Source organism: Hyla sarda, chromosome 9, assembly GCF_029499605.1.
Source record: "Hyla sarda isolate aHylSar1 chromosome 9, aHylSar1.hap1, whole genome shotgun sequence".
Classification (NCBI taxonomy): domain Eukaryota; kingdom Metazoa; phylum Chordata; class Amphibia; order Anura; family Hylidae; genus Hyla; species Hyla sarda.
Window position 1 is genome coordinate 9,146,991 of NC_079197.1, and position 21,907 is coordinate 9,168,897.

The following is a 21,907-nucleotide window of genomic DNA, read 5'->3' on the forward strand; positions in this document are numbered from 1 at the left end:
AGATGCATTGAGATGCGTTGCGGGTCCAACGGGGATACGGCAGCGGACAGTTTTGAAATTTCTCAGCCGAATCCGCCAGCTGTATGAAGAAATCTTAGTGTGAATATAGCCTCACATAGCAGACCATCTCAACAACAGTATGGAATATTCGATGCTGAAATTTTCTTCAGCATGTGGATAAGATTTGATAAAGGCATTTTTTCTTCCATCAGCCTTTGAGCCCATGATGCCAAGTTTTAAAGGAGATCTGTCATCAGTGTCACTTGCACTAACCGGTCGGTACAGACAGGTAGTGCAGGTGACACTGTTGACAATGGTACTTACCTTGTCCCATACCGTGCTGTAGTTCTCTGGCAATCCTTTTTGGTATCTTCAGCTTCGGGTCCGACATGGAACATGGGAGGAGCTTAGTGACATCACGGCTGCTGTTTGCAAACAGCAGCGGTGACATCACTAAGCTCCGCCTATGCTCCAAGTTGTGCCTGGAGCGGAAGATACCAAAGAGGATTGCCAGAGAATGACAGCATGGAAAGGTGCAAGGTAAGTACCGTTGTCATTAGTGTCACCTGCACCACCTGTCTTAGTGCAGGTGACATTGATGACAGATCTCCTTTAATACTATGTAATCTGCTTCCATTACCTCCATGCCCCACTGTGTCCCATTTTTATGCACAGGACCCACCCCCGGAAGTGCTGTAGTGCGAGTATTTTATTTTTTCTCTGGTCTGACCTTTCCCAGCATTCCACAATGGCCCGCATTTTCTAATCTAAAAGCTTTTCTTTTGACACGGTGTCTGCGCCAGTCTGCGCTAGTGTGCGACCTGTTTGCGCATTGCGTCACAAATTGTGTCTGCGCCAGAATTTGTGCCAAAAAGTGAAAACCCGACCAACTCCTCATTTTACTTAGAAAACCAGGAAAAAAGGGGCATGGCTGCAGGGGAAAGGGGGCGTGGTCACAGAAAAGGGGCAAAAAATCACAACATATTTACTAAGGTTTCCACAGAAAATGTGGTCGATTTGAGCCCTGAAAAAACCCGACAGATCAGAGCAGTTGTAAAAAAAAAACGAATGTAAGACGTGCAAGACGTAGGAAAACATTAGTAAAATATTTTCAAAAATACTTGTAGGGAGTTAAAACCCACGAAGAACACTACACTCCACTCTGCATGCGCCAGGAAAAAACGACAAACCCGACACTGCCTTGTGAAAATAAATAAATAAAGCATTATTATTATAATAACGTCAGCAGAGAGAACTGTGCTCGTGATGTCATCAGAGAGCATTCCAAAAAGAAAAGAATTTCCTCTGTAGTATTCATCAGCTAATAAGTACAGGAAGGATTAAGATTTTTTAATAGAAGTAATTTACAAAAAATGTTTAACTTTCTGCCACCAGTTGATTTAAAAGAAAAAAGGATTTCACCGGAGTACCCCTTTAATACCTCTTCCACTGATCATGTAGCAAATGCGGCTTTGGACTTTTCTGGCACAAAATCCTCAGCCAATCTATCCTGTGTGAATTACATTTCTTTTAATTCCTAAACTGGGATTGGATCCAAAAGTGAATAGTATAGATTTTATTATGAACCTTGAAAAGTCCCATAAACCTAGCGCATCCCAGCTATGTAGCTGCTTCTTATGCACTAATTTTATCCAGTTTATTATGTGTAATATGTATATAAATGTTTTGCCGTACATTTTAATCTCATACAATTCTTTCTATGTCAAGTATTTATATCTGCGTTCCCAGGACTCTGAATGGAACAGAAGGTCACAGCTGGCAGCTGAAGGGAATGTTATTCACTCTGTACTGCCGCTTATCTTTATATTATTACAATTTAAGGGGTACTCCGCTGCTCAGCGTTTTGAACAAACTGTTCCGAACGCTGGCGCCGGGAGCTCGTGACATCATGGCCTTGCCCCTCATGATGTCACACCCCGCCCCCTCAATGCAAGTCTATGGGAGGGGGCGTGACGGCTGTCACGCCCCCTCCCATGGACTTGCATTGAGGTGGTGGGGTGTGATGTCATGAGGGGGCGGGGCAAGACATCATGAGCTCCCGGCGCCGGCTCCAGCGTTTGGAACAGTTTATTCCAAACGCTGAGCAGTGGAGTACCCCTTTATATACTTCCATTGTCTAAGTGATGTGGGCACTAAGGGGGAAATTTATCAAAACTGGTCCAGAGGAAAAGTTGTGGATTTTCCCATAGCAACCAATCAGATTGCTTCTTTCATTTTTTTTTTTAAAAGACCTCTGAAAAAGGAAAGGAACAATCTGATTGGTTGCTATGGGCAACACAGCAACTTTTCCACTGGACAGGTTTTGATAAAGCCCCCCCATATATGTACTGTATAATCGACTAAAAGGCATACACATACAGAAATTAATATTGACAGTAGAGATGAGCGAACTTACAGTAAATTCGATTCGTCACAAACTTCTCGGCTTGGCAGTTGATGACTTTTCCTGCATAAATTAGTTCAGCTTTCAGGTGCTCCCGTGGGCTGGAAAAGGTGGATACAGTCCTAGGAGACTCTTTCCTAGGACTGTATCCACCTTTTCCAGCCCACTGGAGCACCGGAAAGCTGAACTAAATGTTTTTTTAAATGTAACATTTAACAGTTGTTTAGAAACACACCCAAAATGGCCTCCTAGTAGACCATTCAGTTCTACTAAACTCAATGGAAAACTGTCCCTTCATTTACACAAATTTTACAGCCATATTTGTTTCAGCTGTAAAATTTTAAATTAATTTGTCACACAACACAATGTGCACACAAAAAAACCTGATATGTTTTTGAGACATTTTTTTTTTGCGGTTTTTAGTGTTTGGAAGTAAATTTTTAGACAAAATATTTATGGACATTTTCCTATTGAGCTTAAGGGGAAAATGACCCTCATGCTTACACGTTAATTTTACGGCTGTTGTTATGAACATACCATTAAGTTTTAGGCCCTTTTTATTTGTGTTTACGTAGTAAAATACAGTTCCATTGTGGCACATAATGTGGTCCTTATTTTGTGATGTTTATGGCCCCAAATAAACAAAAATTTAAAAATGCTTTACAACCGAGAATTTGTCTGTGAAATTAAAGGTAGTGTGCATAGCCTCAGCAGAAGTCCTGGTTTTGTGCAGATCTCCCAGATGTTTGCCCATATATCCTCCTGAGGACGGTGTTTAGGCACCGAAACTAGTAGAGGGGGGCAGATTCGGTGATTTTAATATGTGTCACAGTTACCAGATATAGGGGAAAATGCAGTTCCCCACTAACTGATAACTAGGGGTGTATCCCCATTTATATGTAGAGACTGGCTCTGTGACACTCAAGTTTTAATCATTATCACATAAGATACATTGAAATTTTTTAAGTTATATATAATAAAAGTTACATTTTAAAAGGGTTGTCCCTAAAGGGATCTTGTGCCCCATGCTTTGTGCCCTGGGTTTTGGTAATTGATTTAATAGTGATCCCTGGCCCTTTAGGGGATTATTGTGGTAAGATTTCCCAGGTGAAACCATGCAGAGTGACCACTTACCTCTTTTCCACTTAATCCACCTGTACAGAGGGCCTTCTGGCAACACCCTCGGCTTCAATCATGAGCACAGAACATAAGGGTTGGTCAGCATGAAGGTGGAAAGATAAAATTGTCTTGCTTTACTGAAGATTCCAGATAAGGTACAATATAGACATACGAGCAGACTAAGCACAAAGGTGCTTACCAAACTTTGCTCTTATGTCTATCCTGTATCTTTTCTGAAATCTTTAATAAAACAAGAAAAATTTAATCTTAGGACCTTCATGTCGGATGACCCTTTTGTTTTGAGATCTTAGATGGGTCTGGGCTAGATGACAACCCCAGTAACACAACCGTCCAAAGGAATTGTGCCCAAAGTCCCTATTTTACATGCAACTAAACGCATCTACAACAAACAGATTTGTGGAAGTCTGGTTTCAAGGAAGGTGAAAAGAAGACTTCTACTAGAATGTGACTCACAGAACAGTTTCTACCTTTTTATGAGTCTCTAGAGAGAGGTGAAAGTGGATGAAATATCAGCCATGGTTGACCGCAGGTCCTATAAGCCCTTATCTCAAATCCAAGTATTCCTGGTCACACAGGGTTATAGGATCACAGAAGCCATTTCTGTGGTTTATGTCTAAAGGACAGTGTTAAAGGGGTACTCCAGTGGAAAACTATTTCTTTAAAATCAACTGGTGCCAGAAAGTTAAACAGATTTGTGCCCTACTTATAAAAGGACCCTCATGTCTCCCCCTGATTTATCTGGCTAATCTAGTTATCCGAGTTTGTTTCTCCTTCTTCCCTCCCCTTTACTACCTCACCTTCTTTTTCCCTCATCTGTTGGTTTGTTTTGTCTCCCTCTGTATTGTTAAGTGTGCAATTTCCTTTTGGTATTCCTGACAATCCCCTGACTGAGTATTTTTGTAGTTTGTTATTTTGACTCTGAAGTCCCGGTACGTAGATAGGCAGGGACCATCTTCGTGGTTGTGGATCCGTCAGTTAGGGCGGATATGGAACAGGAAGGGAAAGAGGTTGTGGGCGAGTGCAGGACTTCATCTTTTCCCTGCCCATACATGACACTTAGAGTATGAGGAGGACAGGTTTAATCAAATCAGTATCAAGTATTACTAGTAAAACCTGTAAACTTAAAGGGGTGCTCCGCCCACAGACGTCTTACCCCCTATCCCGCCACGCCCCCTCCAATAGACATGAATGGAGGGGGTGTGGAATGACATCCCAAGTGGACGTGGCACGACTTCACATCTCCGGTCCTTTGGTGGGCAGCATACCCCTTTAAGTTCACATGGCTGATTTGTCGCAAATAAGTTTGGATTCCATAAAACTGAATGGAGTTTGCAGAAATTCATACAAAGCGCAACCTGACAAATCTCCCATGTGGGAACATGACCTTAGAGGCAAAAGTATGTATAAGTAATAAACCCAAACAAATATTACATTATTGAAATGAAATGCTTTATTGATAAAGGCAAATTAATTGTGAAGAGAAAAGAAATTTACATTTTGCAATTTCCCAATCTTCTCCTGTTGAGCGGTCTTTATATTTCACCATCTTTCTGCAAAGGCAAAAAAAAAAAAAAAAACTTATTAAAATAGCTAATGTTCAGATTTGGCAAATACTTCTTTATAATGTAACGGTTAGGTTACACAAATATTAATGTACTTGTATAATTTGTTACATTTTTATCAATATTTTTTTTTCTTTATTATGTTTGTAATGTCCCGTACCTTGCCACCAAGTTCGCGACTCTTTGTCCTGAGTTTGTTCACTTGGGACTCAGCAATATCAGCTCTTTCTCCAGCTTCTGTCAACTCATGCTGGACCTTTCTGAAGCGGGAGAGATGGACATTGGCCTGTTCCTCCTAAAAGAAGTTAATAAGACAAGTCTTAATGCTAAATGACATCTATACAGTTAACTCCCATTTCCATATCTAAAAATTATTATTGATGCCTTTATTTGAACTTACAGATTCCTCAGTCTGTCTCTTGTAAGCCTTGACCTTCAGCTGCAACTTGTCTACCAGATCCTGAAGTCTCAAAATATTTTTCTTGTCCTCTTCAGTCTACAAAAAAGTAAAACTTCATATTAATATTATTAGAATAATTTTTTTTAAATAAATCCTAATTCAAATATTTAATGAAACAATGCCAATTACAATTACAATACATACTACAATGTACAATTTATGTGATTTTATAGCCACTAAGTTGTCCAATAAAATCAACAGTTTTTAAATCAGTTACAATATTTATCAAAATTGTTAAAGGGGTACTCCAGTGGAAAACAATGTTTTTAAAATCAACTGGTTTCCAGAAAGTTAAACAGATTTGTAACTTAATTCTATATAAAAATCTTAATCCTTCCAGTACTTATCAGCTGCTATATGCTCCACAGGAAGTTCTTTTCTTTTTGAATTTCTTTTCTCTCTGACCACAGTGCTTTCTGCTGACACATCTGTCCATATCAGGAACTGTCCAGAACAGGAGCTAATCCTCATGGCAAACCTATCCTGCTCTGGACAGTTCCCAACAAGGTGTCAGCAGAGAGCACTGTGGTCAGACAGAAAATAAATTCAAAAATAAAAGAACTTCCTGTGTAGCATACAGCAGCTGATAAGTACTGGAAGGATTAAGATTTTTAAATAGAAGTCATTTACAAATCTGTTTAACTTTCTTCCACCAGTTGATTTAAAAAAAATAGTTTTCCACAGAAGTACCCCTTTAAGTATTGATATTATTGGAGGCAAAAAATACTTTATAAAACTCATAAAGCTGAAACATAATTTTACCTGGTAAGTAAGCTCCTTAACTCTTCTTTCATATTTGCGGACTCCCTTCATGGCTTCAGTACCACGCTTCTGTTCATTGTCCAGCTCATTTTCTAATTCACGGACCTGTGTAAAGTGTCATTTAAATAAAATATTTTTAAAAAACCCAGTTTTTCTTGTATTCTGTTCTGAGATAAAAGCAAATATAGCATGCATCCCTTACCCTGGCCTCAAGTTTCTGGATCTGTTTCTTGCCGCCTTTCAGTGCCAGCTGTTCGGCTTCATCCAGTCGATGCTGAAGATCCTTCACTGTCTGGTCAAGATTCTTCTTCATTCTCTCTAAGTGGGTACTAGTGTCTTGCTCCTTCTTCAGCTCCTCTGCCATTATTGCAGCCTATAGACAGACATATGAACATCAACATTCTTATATGACTCTAATATGTCATATATTGGAGAATTTATTTAAAAAGCATTTCATTCATACATCAGTAATTGCCTTCTTGGCTCTTTCTTCCGCATTTCGGGCTTCTTGGACTGCTTCCTCAACTTCATTCTGTAGTTGACTGACATCACTTTCTAACTTCTTCTTGGTGTTGATAAGGCTTGCATTCTAAGGAAAAGAAGAATACATTTTATAGTTCTTTATATTTCCCCCGGGAACATGAACTTGGTTGAAGGTCTTACCTGAGAATTAAAAAGCTGAAGGCGTTCACTTGCATCCAGAAGTTCCTGCTCTGCCACCCTACGGGACCTTTCTGTTTGCTCTAGAGCAGAACGAATCTCCTCAATCTCAGCCTGTTGCAGGTTATTCCTACGTTCCACAGCTGCCACTTGTTCTTTTAGGTCTTCCTGGCTTCTGAGAGCATCATCAAGCTGAAGCTGGGCATCCTTTAGGTTAAATAGAGTTAAGAAATGAAGATTTAGTATAAGAATGGTATGATTAGCCTGACAATGTCTCCTTGGTTTTTAAACAGTTAAAAAAAGTTTCAAAAAAAGTTGCACTCATACAGCAGTGATGTATAATTTCATTGGCACCTACGGCATTACCTTCAGTTGTGCTTGCACATTTCTGAGCTGTTTCTGTGCCTCGGCTGACTGCCGATTGGCATGGCTCAGCTGAATTTCCATCTCATTCAGGTCTCCTTCCATCTTCTTCTTCAGTCTCAGAGCATCGTTTCTGCTCCTGATCTCTGCATCTAATGTGCTCTGCATGGTGTCAATAATTCTCTGGCTGTTTCTCTTGTACTGTTCAATTTCTTCATCTTTCTCTGCAATTTTCCTGTCTACCTCAGATTTCACCTGGTTCAGCTCAAGCTGGATGCGGAGGACCTTTGTTTCTCCATGTTCCAGAGTTCCCTTTAGGGACATAACAAGCATATTATTGTCTTTCTGATTTCTCAGGCCTTGTTCACACAGGTGAAAATACCACCACAAAATCAGCCCAGAATTTTGTGTGCAGATTTTTGTGCTGATTTTAATGTGGATTGTCAGTTTGGCCTTTCCCACTTTCTGCTGCCCCTGCACCCTGCAGTATGGTAGCCCTTCAGAGTGGCAGCTTTGACATCCACTGTACCCAGTTTCTGTGAGAAGCATAGGCCTCTGCTGAGCCTACAGTTTGTGCCCCCCCTGTACCCCACCAACATGCAGTCCCTCCTCCTCCGGGGCTCCTTTACTGCCTTATTACTTTTCATCTCTCCTGAAAGCCTCCCTGCTGCTCTGGAAGGTGTCCAGCTCCCACACCCTGGCTCTCCTCACTCCTGGCCCAACTGTTGAGCTGAAGTAATATGTGGTATCATGTCTCCCAATGAAACAAGTGGGAGATGTTTTTTTAAAGATAAAACAGTGCAGATATGCAGTATGGTTTCTCTGTCAAATTCCTCATTGTATTTGTCCATGTGAACAAGATCTTAAACACATTTAAATACTGTTGCCACGTTTTTTGCACCTCAGCCTCTTCCAGTGCAGCTTGCAGATCTCCCTTCTCCTGTTCCACTTGCTTTCTGGATTTCTCTAACTCATTGATGGACTTGCTGGATTCACCAATCTGTTCAGTCAGATCTGATATCTCCTCTGCAATAAAAAAGGCAAATGCTCATTCCATCAATATGGACCTTGAAGATGGCTTATATGTACTGAATGGGTACTAATAAAGAGTGATACTTATTTGCAGAAATGCAATGTAAAATACTAACGCTGCAAGTTCTTGTTTTCACGTTTCAAGGTCTCAACTTGTTCTAAAGCTTCCTCATAGGCATTTTTCAGCTTAAAGATCTCTGTGCTCAGACTTCGGGCTTCTTTCAGAGATGATTCCAACTCAGCCTGACCCTCTTCATACTTCTGTTTCCATTCAACAAGGACCTGCACAAATGTAACCATGCAATTGTAATCTCATTCTATGCCAAAAGTGAACTGGGGTTGTTTGTTTTTCATTGAGCATGGTACCTTTAAACACAGATTTTACCTTCTCAAAGTTCCTCTGTTTCTTATCAAGTGCAGAAGCTGCGCTATTTGCCCTCTCAACATCAACCATAAGGTCCTCAATTTCAGCATGCAGCCTCTGTTTGGTCTTTTCCAGGGAGGCACATTTGGAGTTTACAGCCTCTACTTGCTCCTCAGCTTCCTGAAGACGCTGTGCAAGCTTCTTCCTATAAGTGAGTAGTTAACAGGTGAATAACCCTAGAGACACACCTATTGTGTTATCCATGTAAACTATCATATCAAATCATACTTGGCCTCTTCCAGTTCCTCTGTGCGCTGAATGGCATCAGTTTCATATTTCGTTCTCCATTGGGCCACTTCACCATTGGCTTTGGACATAGATCTTTGCAGCTCAGCTTTAGCCTCTTGTTCCTCCTCATATTGTTCACGGAGGAGGTCACAGTCATGGCGAGATGACTGCAGAGCATGAGCCAGAGCGCTCTTTGCCTATTGATGTTACGTATATGTTTTTTTATTATTATTATTATTATTATAATATATTCTTTTTTTTGCTTGTTTGTTAATCTGCATTATAGTTTGAAATACATAAAAATAAGTTTTTTTTTTACATGTTAGTTATCTGCATAGATCAAAGTTAAATAAACACATACAAGTCATCCATATACATAAAATTAGATTAAATGTTTAGGAACAGAAATAGGTTTAGGCTTAAAATGTAGACAATAAGATTTCGTAGACTGTACATCCAAATTTTTACATTGCTTACCTTGGTTTCCTCCTCCAGCTGCCTCTTCAGTTCTTCCATCTGCTGTGTGAATCCTTGTTTTCCTTTCGTGAGATGAGAAATCAGAGATTCTTTTTCCTCTAGTTGACGGGATAGTTCACCTAATGTGAAATAACAGCAATAGTGTAACCAGAGAACAAATTGGAGCCTTTTACCAGAACACCAAAAGAAAATCAAAGTGAAAAATTCTACATATTAACTTCCCAATATTAATAGTTCAAGGCTTATATATACCATTTTCTGTCTGGAAACGTGCTCTTTGAGCTGTGAGGTCATTAATAAGACGCTGTTGTTCATCATCTTTCACCTTAATTTCACTGAGCTGATCCTCTAGAACATGGCTCAGTTTCTCAAGGTTGGTCTTTAAGGGAAAAAGACAATATTTGCACAAATTAGTTAGTGTTGTTGACAGCAAAAAATACTTCCTTTGTAAAGATCGATTTTTGTACCTTAGATTTAGAGACATTCTCCAGGTTGCTGGCAAGGTCATCAACTTCCATTTTAAGCTCGCTCTTCTCTTTCTCCAGCTTCTGTTTAACTCTCTGGAGATTATCAATTTGTTCCCCAAGTTCAGCAGCACTGTCGGCATGCTTCTTACGCAGGGCAGCGGCGGTGGCTTCATGCTGAAGTGTGGACTCTTCCAGGTCACGTCTCACCTTCTGGAACTCTGCCTCACGCTTCTTGTTCAACTCAATCTGAGCTGAGGTTGCTCCTCCAGCTTCTTCAAACCTTTCACTGATCTCCTCAAGTTCTCTAGAGAGGTCGGACCTTTGTTTTTCAACCTTGGCACGAGCAGCACGCTCAGCTTCGATCTCTTCTTCCACTTCTTCAATACGAGCCTTGTATTAAACCATAAATTATTTACATACAGTCTGACAGATTTCTGGAAGCCATGTTACTAATCTCCCATTCCATTCCTATACCTGCAGCTCCTTGATCTTTTTCTGCAGCTGAGATCCCAGGGACTGCTCATCTTCAACCCTTCCTTGCAATTGGCTGTTCTCAAAGTCCTTCCTGTATTCATAAATTAGATAATGGTCAGTAAATTCATCATAAAAGAGAATTCCTGGTGAACATGAACAGATATACTAACTAATATTACAAATATACTAACTTCTTAAGCCTTTCTTCAGCTTGTTGTTTTTCATTTTCAGAATCCATCACTGTTTCTTGAGACAGCTTTAAGTCTCCTTCAAGCTTCCTCTTGGCTCTTTCAAAGTCAAGACGAAGTTTCTTCTCTTGTTCCAATGATCCTTCCAGCTGATTCAATACATAGTTATTATCATGTGATGATGATAAGATTTATTATACTACATTCCACTAGTGGTGCACCTATGGGAGAGAGGTCCAATTTGTCTTGATACCCCCCTGAGAAGTGCTAAAGACATTTTGTTCATTTTATCTTGTCTATCCATAGGCAAGGGTAGGCACTCTCTCAGAAGGCACAACTGCCCAGACAAGTGCCTTTTTCAACTGCATATGCGGAACACAAGTGCATTAGAAAAAGCGCAGTAGTGCAAGAGACATAACTTTGCCCCATCATTTACTAGTATAGGCTGCTGGCACCTTTAGGCCTGCTACCTATAGGAGGCTGGGAGCAGCTTAGGGTATCCTTATTCAGGCATATGCAGAGAGGTGCCACCTCAGAGTGGTGGACCAAGCTGAAAAGCATGGCTGTGTGGAAGCCACAGCTGAGTAAGTTTTTATTTATATTTGTTGCAGAGGGGGAAGGGGTGTACTTACATATCCAATCGAGATGACCCAACTACCTACCTATTTATTATGGGGTCTAGCTACCTACCTACCTGTTCTGAGAGTTCAACTACCTACCTAATATGGGGTCCAACTTACATAATATAATGAGTGTACCTACCTAACATGAATGGTCTATTTACCTGATATAGGAAGTCTACCACCCTAATATAGGGGGCCTAACTACCTATCAAATATGAGGGATCTACCTACCTATATATTTAATTTAAGTGATTTTTCTACTTATCTGATATACTGTGGCTATGTACCTAACATTAGATGTCTGCCTACCTAATATGAGAGATCCACATGCCTAGGTAATATGAGAGTTACACCTATGGAGTTATAGCTACCTACTATTTGGGGGTAGAAGAGAAGACTAGAACTGTAAGGGGTAACAAAGGCGGTATAACCTCTATGTAGGGAGCACAAAAGGAAGCACGATTATTGTGGGTGCGCTATTATATTTTGCACTTTTACAATGTGGTGGTATAAAGGGGGACATTGAGTGTGGGGAGGCTCAAATGGGACATTATTACCATTTGGGGCACTATAGATGGGAAGTTTGTATTGAGACTGGGGAAAAGGTGAGGAGGGTGCTGGAAAAGTGAGGATTCTAAAATGTTTGTATGGTAGATTCTGCAGAGCAGTGAACGAAAAAAGATTGTCATTGAAGTTTTATTTAGGCATTATGTTGTGGTATCATTAGTAATATCTTTTTTTGTATAGGGCATTTTGTAATATTTGCATCCCCTTCCCCCCAGTAAAAATTCTAGGCTCGCCCCTGCAGTTTACAGATTACAGGTAAGGGCACTCACATCATCTACTTGTTGTTCCAGTTTAATTTTGGCTTTGGTCAGAGTGCTGACTTTGTCCTCCTCAGCCTGCAGGTCATCCAGAGTTTGCTGGTGAGCCTCCTGAAGAGCTTTCTTCTCTTTGGTAACCTTGGAAATGCTCTCATCCAATGCTGACAACTCTTCAGTAAGGTTTTTAACCTAAATATACGGTATCAATAATTGTTTGAAATAATATTCCTTGTAATTAAATGACATTGTTTTGAAAGCCTAGTAAATCCATTACCTTGTTTTCAGTAGCATGCTTCTCCTTCTCAACTTTGGCCAATGTAAGCTCCAAGTCATCAATGTCTTTCTTCAGCTCCGAGCACTCATCTTCCAGTTTCCTCTTCTTGGCCGTCAGTTCTGCATTACTTTCCTCCTCGTCTTCAAGTCTTTCTGAAAGTTCCTTGATTTTGGCTTCCAGATTGATTTTGTTTTTTATGAGTCCTTCACATCTCTCTTCTGCATCACACAAACTTTCCCCTTCCTTATCATAAAAATAAAGCAATTACATCACTTGCATTAATTATGTCATAAAGTTGTTAGCTTGTCTATTGTATGATCTTACGGATTGGACTTGCAACAGTAATTCATTCTTTTCTTGCACTATAGTAACCATTTTTTCTTCAAGTTCTTTCCTCCTTGCTTCTGCCTTAGCAAGGGCTTCCTTGGTCTTCTCAAACTCTTCCTTCATGTTGGACATCTCCTTTTCAGTCTCAGCGCTCCTCAGAAGAGGTTTGATCTTAAAGTACAGCTTCATCCATGGCCAGTGCTTAACATTCATAAATGAACGAATATTGTACTGGATGACAAACAATGAATCCCTATGAGCAAAATGTGTTGGATAAGATAAACAGTTTTCCAAATTTTTTTATATTGTATATTGAAATCCAAGTTTTAACAGTAATTACCTTCTCTCAATCATTTTCTTGAATTCAACTCTCATCAGGAATCCTCTACACAAAGCCTGAGTACGAGTGATAAGGTGTGTCAACCTTTCATCCCTCATTTCTTCCAGAGTACCCAGGAGACCGGCTTTGAAGAAAACCTAAAGGAACATAAACCTTATAATCTCTGTTCCAAAACACAAGTAAAATGCTTTCTAGCTGTATAATAAAAAGTATGTCTTTACCTTAGTGTGTCCAAATCTGTACTGGGTATGATCCACATCAATAGAGCCAAGGAGTTTCTCAGAGGCCTTTTTGCTGTCAATAAATTGCCCTTCTGGGATTGCACTGGCATTGAGGACTCTGTAACTAAGAAGACCCATAGATAGATATTGCTGTTAGTTTCAGTACAAAGATATGAGTTTCATATACTTTTATATCAGATTGAGTTCCAATGTATATTTGAAAGTGTTGTACCACCTGGACCCTCACTCTTGGAAACCTTTACTGCAGCCATCCTCAACGCATTTAACTATTACATGGTTGGTAATTCATGTCAATGGGCACCATCTAAAGTTGCATTTTCAGTGGCAAAAAAAAGAGCATCCCTCAGTGATAACGGTAGATCACTGAAGTTACAGAATCAGTACCTGTGGTGATCAGTTGATAACTGGGCAGTCACTGTAAGTGGAGTTTGTCTATATGGGACAACCCTTCTACAAGAAATGGACTTGGCCAAATAATTACCGCTGTTTAAAGTCAGCATAAAGGATCCTGCTGGGGAATCCCTTCCTGCAGATTCTGATTCCCTCCAGCACACCGTTACATCTCAACTGATGAATGATCAGATGATTATCCATGATACCTGCAGGATGAGCCATATTATCTTAATCAACAAAATCATAAGCACGCAAAGAGTATTTCAGTATTTAGTAGCTTTGATTTTACCTGGAGTTTTGGTCTCATTAGGAATCAGACAACGCACAAAGTGAGGGTGAGTGCTTTTTAGGTTAGTCATAAGCTTGTTGAGATTTTCCTGTGGAATGAAATATGTGCAATATAAAAACATGCAATTCAGTGGAAGCAACCAAATATTGCAGGACCAACATGGCGTTCTTACTCTGAACAGTGCAGAGACAGTCTGGAAAGACGATCCCTTCTTTTTCTTTCCTTTTCCACCACTGGCTTCAGCAGCTGTGGAAAAATGTGTGAATTCTAAACAACTGCTCCAATAATTATGGAAAAAAGGACGATTACATTGTCTGTATAACACTAACCATCAGTTGCGGAATAGCTGGAGTAGAGGAAGGATAGAAGTTTCACTGAAGATTTCTGGTAGAGGCCAACAACGGTTTCATTCAGTGGGTCCTTGTTCTTCTCCAGCCAGCCAGTGACATTATAATCCACAGTCCCAGCATAATGCACCAAGGAGAAGTGAGCTTCTGCCTTCCCTTTACCAGGTTTGGGCTTCTCAAAGTTCTTGCACTTGCCAAGGTGCTGGTCATAGAGCTTGTTCTTAAAGGAAGCGTCAGAAGCCTTAGGGAACATACACTCTTCCTCCAGAATTGAGAAGATTCCCATTGGCTAAAAGCAGAATGCAATACATTAGCGGTGTTAAAGGGGTACTCCGGTGGAAAACATTTTTTTTATATCAACTGGTGCCAGAAAGTTAAACAGATTTGTAAACTACTTCTATTCAAAAATCTTAATACTTCCAGTACTTATCAGCTGCTGTATAATACAGAGGAGGGTTATTTCTTTGTTAATTTCTTTTCTGTCTGTCCATGGTGCTCTCTGCTGACACCTCTGTTCATGTCAGGAACTGTCTAGAGCAGGAGAGGTTTGCTATGGGGAATTGTTCCTGCTCTGGACAGTTCCAGACATGGACAGAGGTGTCAGCAGAGAACACCGATGACAGACAGAAAATTCAAAAAGGAAAAGAACTTCCTCTGTATTATACAGCAGCTGATAAGTACTGGAAGGATTAAGATTTTTAAATAGAAGTAATTTACAAATCTGTTTACCTTTCTGGCACCAGTTGATAAAAAAAAAAAAATGTTTTCCACTGGAGTACCCCTTTAAATCTTTTTAAGATTTCTTATACTTATGAGCAATAAATTGATAAAACTAGTACCAACCTTCTCAATGAGCTCAATGCAAGCAGCCAGATCCATACCAAAATCAATGAATTCCCAATCGATTCCTTCCTTCTTGTATTCTTCTTGTTCCAGGACAAACATGTGATGATTGAAGAACTGCTGCAGCTTCTCATTGGTGAAGTTAATGCAGAGCTGCTCAAGACTGTTGTACTAGAAAAGTCAATGAGGACGAGAGTTTACAAAATAGGCATCAGGGCCGGCCTTTGGGGTGTGTGAGCTGTGCGGCCGCACAGGACGCCATAGCAACAGGAGCGCCGGGAGGCTGACACAGCTCGCAGCCCCCGTCACATTCTGGACATCCCTGTGTCCCGAAAAATCTTTTCAGGACACAAGGATATCAGGGCGGTTACCTCTCTGCGGCACCCCCCGCGTTAACTTTAAAAACGCAGGGGCCACCTGAAGGTAGTGCACGCAGGGACATCACTGATGTCCCGTGCGTGTTCCCATTGGAGAAAAGCAGAGCGGCGCATCGAGGAGGATGCGCGTGCATGGTAAGTCACCAGCGGCATGTCATCTTCAGTGTTCCGACCTCCGCTCCCCGGTCCTGGGACCTACTGCTATGGCCCATAGGCCATAGCAGAAGATCGTGACCCTGGTCCCCTGGGTCCCCGGACCGGAGGAGCGGTGGTCCGAACACTGAAGTGGGGCAGTAGGCATACAGCCGCCAGCCATACACTGTATATGGCTGAAGGCTGTATGTCTGTAGGGGAACTGTACTGCACCTAATGTGGAGAACTATACTGCACCTAATGTGGGGGAACTATACTTCACCTAATGTGGGGGAACTATACTGCACCTAATGTGGGGAACTATACTGCACCTAATGTGGGGAACTATACTGCACCTAATGTGTGGAGCTATACTGCACCTAATGTGGGGGAACTATACTGCACCAAATGTGGGGGAAACTATACTGCCCCTAATGTGGGGGAACTGTACTGCACCTAATGTGGGGGAACTGTACTGCCAACCTAATGTGGGGGAACTGTACTGCACACCTAATGTGGGGGAACTGTACTGCCAACCTAATGTGGGGGACTTATATTGCCAACCTAAGTCTGATTAAGGGGGACTGGTGAAGGGGGGAGGGTCTGATTAAGGGGTGAAGGGGGGGGAAATGGTCTGATTATGAGTGACAGGGGGCTGAGTAATAAGAACATGGGACTGGTGAAATGGGGAGTCTGAGTCTGGTTAAGGGGGACTGGTGAAAATATTTGTTACAAAGATTTTTTCCCTCTTTGTGTATGTTTATGGGGTAATAGGGCGGGGGGGGGGGGGGGGGGGGGGCACAAGGTTAGCTCGCACAGGGTGCCTGAACACCTAAGCCCGGCCCTGATAGGAATCACAGAAGAACAGACCAACAGCAATCTCTAATCTAGTTATACTTTCACTCACATCAAATATCTCAAATCCAGCAATATCCAGGACACCAATAAAGTGCTGTCTAGGCAGCTTAGTGTCCAGCTGCTGGTTGATACGGGTGACCATCCACAAAAACAGTTTCTCATAAACAGACTTGCTGAGAGCACCAATAGCATTGTAAACCTACAGAAACAAAATATAAATATAAAGTTCTTAACTTTTTTGGTATCAATAGATTTGCCAGCAAGAAATACAGAACCCATGTTATAGCTTTACCTGTTGAACGGTTTGTCCTTTGGTGACATATTCATTGCCGACTTTGACTCTTGGGTAGCACAAAGACTTTAGAAGATCCGCAGAGTTCAGACCCATCAAGTAGCCAATTTTATCAGCAACTACAATATAAAGACAAGGCTTATTTATTCTGAGAAGTGCAACAGTGTTTTGTTTTATGGTTGTGCCATTCTGTTGTTTGTGTTTTGTCTGCTCACTCATGTCTCTCATATATTACCAATTCTCCAAGGATATGCAATTTTTTTTGCACAACTGTACATACTAAGGAGGAATAATGTAAAGAGATAATAAGAAAAAATGGTAAATCACCTTCAGTGCCATCAGGCTCAGCCTGCTCCTCTCTTTGTTTTTGCTTGAATTTCAAGTTCCCATGGTGCATGACTGTTCCAGTCATCTTGTAGATACCAACCTTTTCATCTGGTGAGAACCCCAGGATGTCAATGGCAGTCTGCACATGTGAGAACAGTATGTATGTGTTAATATTAGTTTATATTTCAGCAAATAATATACAATGTATTTGTTAATTTATTGAAAAGGAAAAACTGAAATCTGGCATTGACATAAGTATTTATATCCTTTACTCAGGACTGAGGCAATAATTACGGCCTCTATTCTTCTTTGGTATGAGGCCACAAGGTTTACACACTTGGATTTGGGTATTTTCTGCCATTCTCTTCTGCATATGCTCTAAAGCGCTGTTAGGTTAGATGGGCACTGTGGTGGAAGCCATTTTCAGGTCTCCTCAGAAATGTTCCATACGGTTTGGGCTCTGGCTGGGCCACTCAGGGATATTCACAGAGCTGTTGCTAAACTGTGTGCTTAGGGTCATTGGGGGAGATTTATTCAAACCTGTGCAAAGGAAAAGTGGAGCAGCTGCCCAACGCAACCAATGAGATTGCTTATTTTATTTTTCAGAGGCCTTTTAGGAAGCAATCTGATTGGCTGCTATGGGCAACTGCTTATTTTTCTTCTGCACAGGTTTTTATAGAATTCCCCATAGTCTTGTTGGAAGAATATCTCTGTATTTGCTCCATTCATTTTGTCTCCTTGTCTCAGCCACTGAAAACCCACACCACAGCATGATGCTTATCACAATGCTTCACTGTAGTGATTTTATTGGGCAGGTGATGGGCAGTGCGTGGTTTCCTCCAGACATCATGCTACTCCCACAATGCTTCACTGTAGTGATGGTATTAGGCAGTTGATGGGCAGTGCCTAGTTACCTCCAGACATGATGCTGCCTTCACCATGATCACTGTAGGGATGGTATTTGGCAGGTGAAGGGCAGTGCCTGGTTTCCTCCAAACATGATGCTGCCCCCACCATAATCACTGTAGGGATGGTATTGGGCAGGTAATGGGCAGTACCTGGTTTCCTCCAGACATGATGTTGCCCTCCCCATGATCACTGTAGGGATGGTATTGGGTAGGTGATGGGCAGTGCCTGGTTTCCTCCAGACATGATGCTGCCCTCACCATGATCACTGTAGGGATGGTATTGGGCAGGTAATGGGCAGTACCTGGTTTCCTCCAGACATGATGTTGCCCTCCCCATGATCACTGTAGGGATGGTATTGGGTAGGTGATGGGCAGTGCCTGGTTTCCTCCAGACATGATGCTGCCCTCACCATGATCACTGTAGGGATGGTATTGGGCAGGTGGTGGGCAGTGCCTGGTTTCCTCCAGACATGATGCTGCCCTCACCATGATCACTGTAGGGAAGGTATTGGGCAGTTGATAGGCAGTGTCTGGTTTCCTCCAGACATGATGCTGCCCCCACCATGCTTCACTGTAGGGATGGTATTGGGCAGGTGATGGGCAGTGCCTGGTTTCCTCCAGACATGATACTGCCCCCACCATGCTTTACTGTAGGGATGGTATGGGCAATGCCTGGTTTCCTCCAGACGTGATACTGCCCCTGTCATGTTTTATTGTGGGGATAGAACTTTCAGTGCAGCAGAAATTTTTGTCCCCTTTTCTCCCTTTTTGTGCCTCGTCACAATCCTTTATTTGAGCTCTACAGGCAGTACTTTACTCCCTATCTCATGATTTTCACTAATGCATTTGTGAGATCTTGTATAGACAGGGCTGTAACTTTTCAAATCTATGTGCAATCAGCTGAATTTGCCACAAATGACTCCAATGAAGGTGCTGAAATATCTAAAAGGTAATCAAGAGAAATGTGAGGGGCCACAGCTAATTTTCAAGTATCATAGCAATCGGTCTGAATATCTGGGGTATTGCAATGCAGAATAATGGTGAAAAACTTGATTTTTTTTCTTTTTAGCTCAAGACCGCAAAATAGTAAAATGTAAAAAAAAGTTAGTGTCTGAAAACTTTCCAAAGGCATTCTACATTGCAGTACTTCTGATAATACAAGAAGGTTCTTAGAACATGACTTACGTCTGTGGCCATCAGCTCCTCTTCATCATCAATACTCTTCACAGTAACCTCACCTTGGCTGCAAAAGGGGTAGTCAAATGGATTTGTAGTAAGGAGAAGCATTTCTAGAGAAAAAAAGAATACTTTAAACTTTGTATGGATTGATACTATTAGACACCATCCATAAATCTATACATCTGTAAAACAAGTCTTGGCTCCGTAACATGGGAAAAAAGAAAAAGTTACCGATCAGTCCCGGCTTCTTGTTTGTCAGCATCTGGTAGAAGATGTGGTAGCTCCTTTCAGCTGAAAGCTGGAATGTAACTCTGGACTTTTCCAGTAGGTCTGTAGAAGAGTAATGTTACAGGTCATTGGTGGGAAGAAGACAAATACTTAAGGACTAAAATAAAATTCTAAAACTTACACGTCTCAATATCAGCGGAAGACAGTTTTCCTGTAGTTCCAAAGTGAATTCTGATGAATTTACCCTAAGGATTGCGACATGGCATCTTCATTAGGATACACACTGTTGTAAGTTGCATAAGAAACTGTTAAGATTGTTATACTTACAAAACGAGAGGAGTTGTCATTTCTCACAGTTTTGGCATTACCGAAGGCTTCCAGCAGAGGATTAGCCTGGATGATTTGATCTTCCAGTGTTCCCTGATAATGTGAAGGAATATATGAGTCGGGTTTTATCTGTTTAGTTACTGATCACTATGTTTCAGGGTTCACATTAGTCTGTATAGTCAAGAACAGTACATAGATCCAACTTATATGTTCACCTGCATGTTGTTGCTTGACTCCTTTTTCTTTCCTGAATCCCCAACAGCTGCAATTGTTGCAAAGTATTGGATGACACGCTTGGTGTTCACAGTCTTTCCAGCACCAGATTCTCCGCTGGTTACAGGGGAAAATGTCAGTGAAACATGCTAACAAGGAATGGGAATATTTTCTTTGGGATATAATAATTTTTTTACTTACGTAATCAGGATAGACTGGTTATCACGGTCTGAAATTTGCAAAGTATGGAAAGTAAACATGTGAACAATTCAGATAAAAGTCGGTAAAGTAGAAAATGAAAATTACCTATTAACATGAACTGATAGGCGTTATCCGAGATGGAGAAGATGTGTGGTGGGGCTTCTTGACGCTTTTTTCCTCTGTAGCCCTCAACCACTTCAGGGTTATACACCGGCAGCCACTTGTAGGGATTTACAGTGGCGCAGAAAAGGCCGGAGTAGGTCTGAAATTACACAATAATGGTAATCGTTCTAAATAGGTTTTCTGTTTCATACCTTAAATAATTTAATCTAAGACTCCACTCTAGGATAAATTATTCCTGTTCATATTGCGGACACTGTGTAATACTAACAACATAAAACTTACATAGATCATCCAGGCTGCATAACGCTCTTTGAGGTTATACAGAACAGACGCCTCATTTAGATGGGTCATCATCGCCATGTCTTCAATTTTATCATACTTGGGAGGGTTCTGAGGGTAAACCTGGCTGTCTTTAACAGTCAAGGTCTGAAGAGAAAAAGACGCTTTGTTTAGTTGGAAGGTTTAATCAAAGTAAGTGAATTATTTCATAATACATATATATATTCATCTTCCAATAGTTTACCATCCACTTAACACCTTAACGACGAAGGGCGTAAATGGACGTCCGGGTGAGGTGGTACTTACCACACCAGGACGTACATTTATGTCCTATGCATAACCGCGAGCAAGGGACCCACCCGTAATGGCGGACATCCACGAACGCCAAATGTCCGCCATTAACTACTCGGATGCCGTGATCAATACAGATCACAGCATCTGCAGCATCGCGGTACTTTGAATGGATGATCGGATCGCCCGCAAGTGAGTGATGGCATTACAACGGACAACTGGTCGCGCAAAACTAAAAGCCCTCATACTAGTCTGTGGATGAAAATATAAAAGAGTTATGACTTTTTGAAGGCGAGGAGGAAAAAATGAAAACGTAAAAATAAAATTGTCTGCGTCCTTAAGGTCCAAATGGGCTTCGTCCTTAAGGGGTTAATGGAGGGTCTCATTTTCGCCTTTTCTTCCCAAAATAATTAGGGATAGACTTTGTTTCTTTTTCAGACCATGTATTTCAAGGTAATAATAAAAAAAGAAAGCAGATTGTCCATATATTTACCTAAAACAGTTTCTTTATTTTCCGCTGGAGAAAGTCTTTAGTAGTAGAAAACATTTTTTTATGTAATAAATTAATAATTGTATTTTTACCGTTCCATCGTCGGTCTTCACAGTCACTTTACCACCTTCTCGGGCGGTGATCAGACCTTTCACATACAGCTCTTTGGGATCGTCCACAAAGCAAGTGTTCTTGGCATCAAATGGTTTGTTCTGAGCCTCCAATCTTTCTTTTTCTGGTTTCCTTAGGAAGGGGGCAGCTGGCCCGAAAACCGACATTTCATTATCTCCCGACATGGCTGAAGCCTTTGGTATGAAAGTTAAAAATATATTACTCTAAAAGTAGAATTTCTTAAAAAAAAATAAAAAATTATATATATATATATATATATATATATATATATATATATATATATATACACACACCTTATTTTACATCCTGAAATTTTCCAGGTCTTTGAGCTGAGTCAAATAGTATTTTCTTTGCATTGGTTTGAAAGCTTGTTCACAGTACATACTATTTTATTTTTGCCTCCTGAC

At 40.9% G+C, this 21,907-nt stretch overlaps 1 protein-coding gene and 1 long non-coding RNA gene across 2 annotated transcripts; one reads left to right on the forward strand and one right to left on the reverse strand.

Moving 5' to 3' along the window:
* Positions 1-453: 453 nt before the first annotated feature.
* LOC130290456 (uncharacterized) lies at positions 454-13,229 on the forward strand. The gene is made up of 3 exons (XR_008847609.1): positions 454-540; positions 5,509-5,612; positions 13,068-13,229. It is a non-coding gene; the product is annotated as an uncharacterized LOC130290456 (long non-coding RNA).
* On the reverse strand, positions 4,985-21,664 carry LOC130290449 (myosin-4-like). The gene is made up of 39 exons (XM_056538094.1): positions 21,461-21,664; positions 20,591-20,734; positions 20,291-20,447; positions 20,186-20,213; positions 19,987-20,101; positions 19,772-19,864; positions 19,626-19,689; positions 19,448-19,546; positions 19,223-19,326; positions 17,130-17,268; positions 16,803-16,921; positions 16,560-16,709; positions 15,144-15,314; positions 14,283-14,589; positions 14,126-14,199; positions 13,954-14,041; positions 13,753-13,870; positions 13,251-13,374; positions 13,030-13,166; positions 12,687-12,942; positions 12,363-12,605; positions 12,101-12,277; positions 10,645-10,790; positions 10,454-10,544; positions 9,980-10,369; positions 9,765-9,891; positions 9,513-9,631; positions 9,036-9,232; positions 8,769-8,952; positions 8,500-8,665; positions 8,253-8,377; positions 7,355-7,663; positions 6,992-7,195; positions 6,792-6,917; positions 6,531-6,701; positions 6,329-6,433; positions 5,507-5,602; positions 5,267-5,401; positions 4,985-5,094 (listed from the first exon to the last, which is right to left on the reverse strand). The coding sequence occupies exons 1-39, from the start codon at positions 21,662-21,664 to the stop codon at positions 5,077-5,079; spliced, it is 5,820 nt and encodes a 1,939-aa protein (XP_056394069.1). The 3' UTR covers positions 4,985-5,076.
* Between the last annotated feature and the right edge of the window lie 243 nt (positions 21,665-21,907).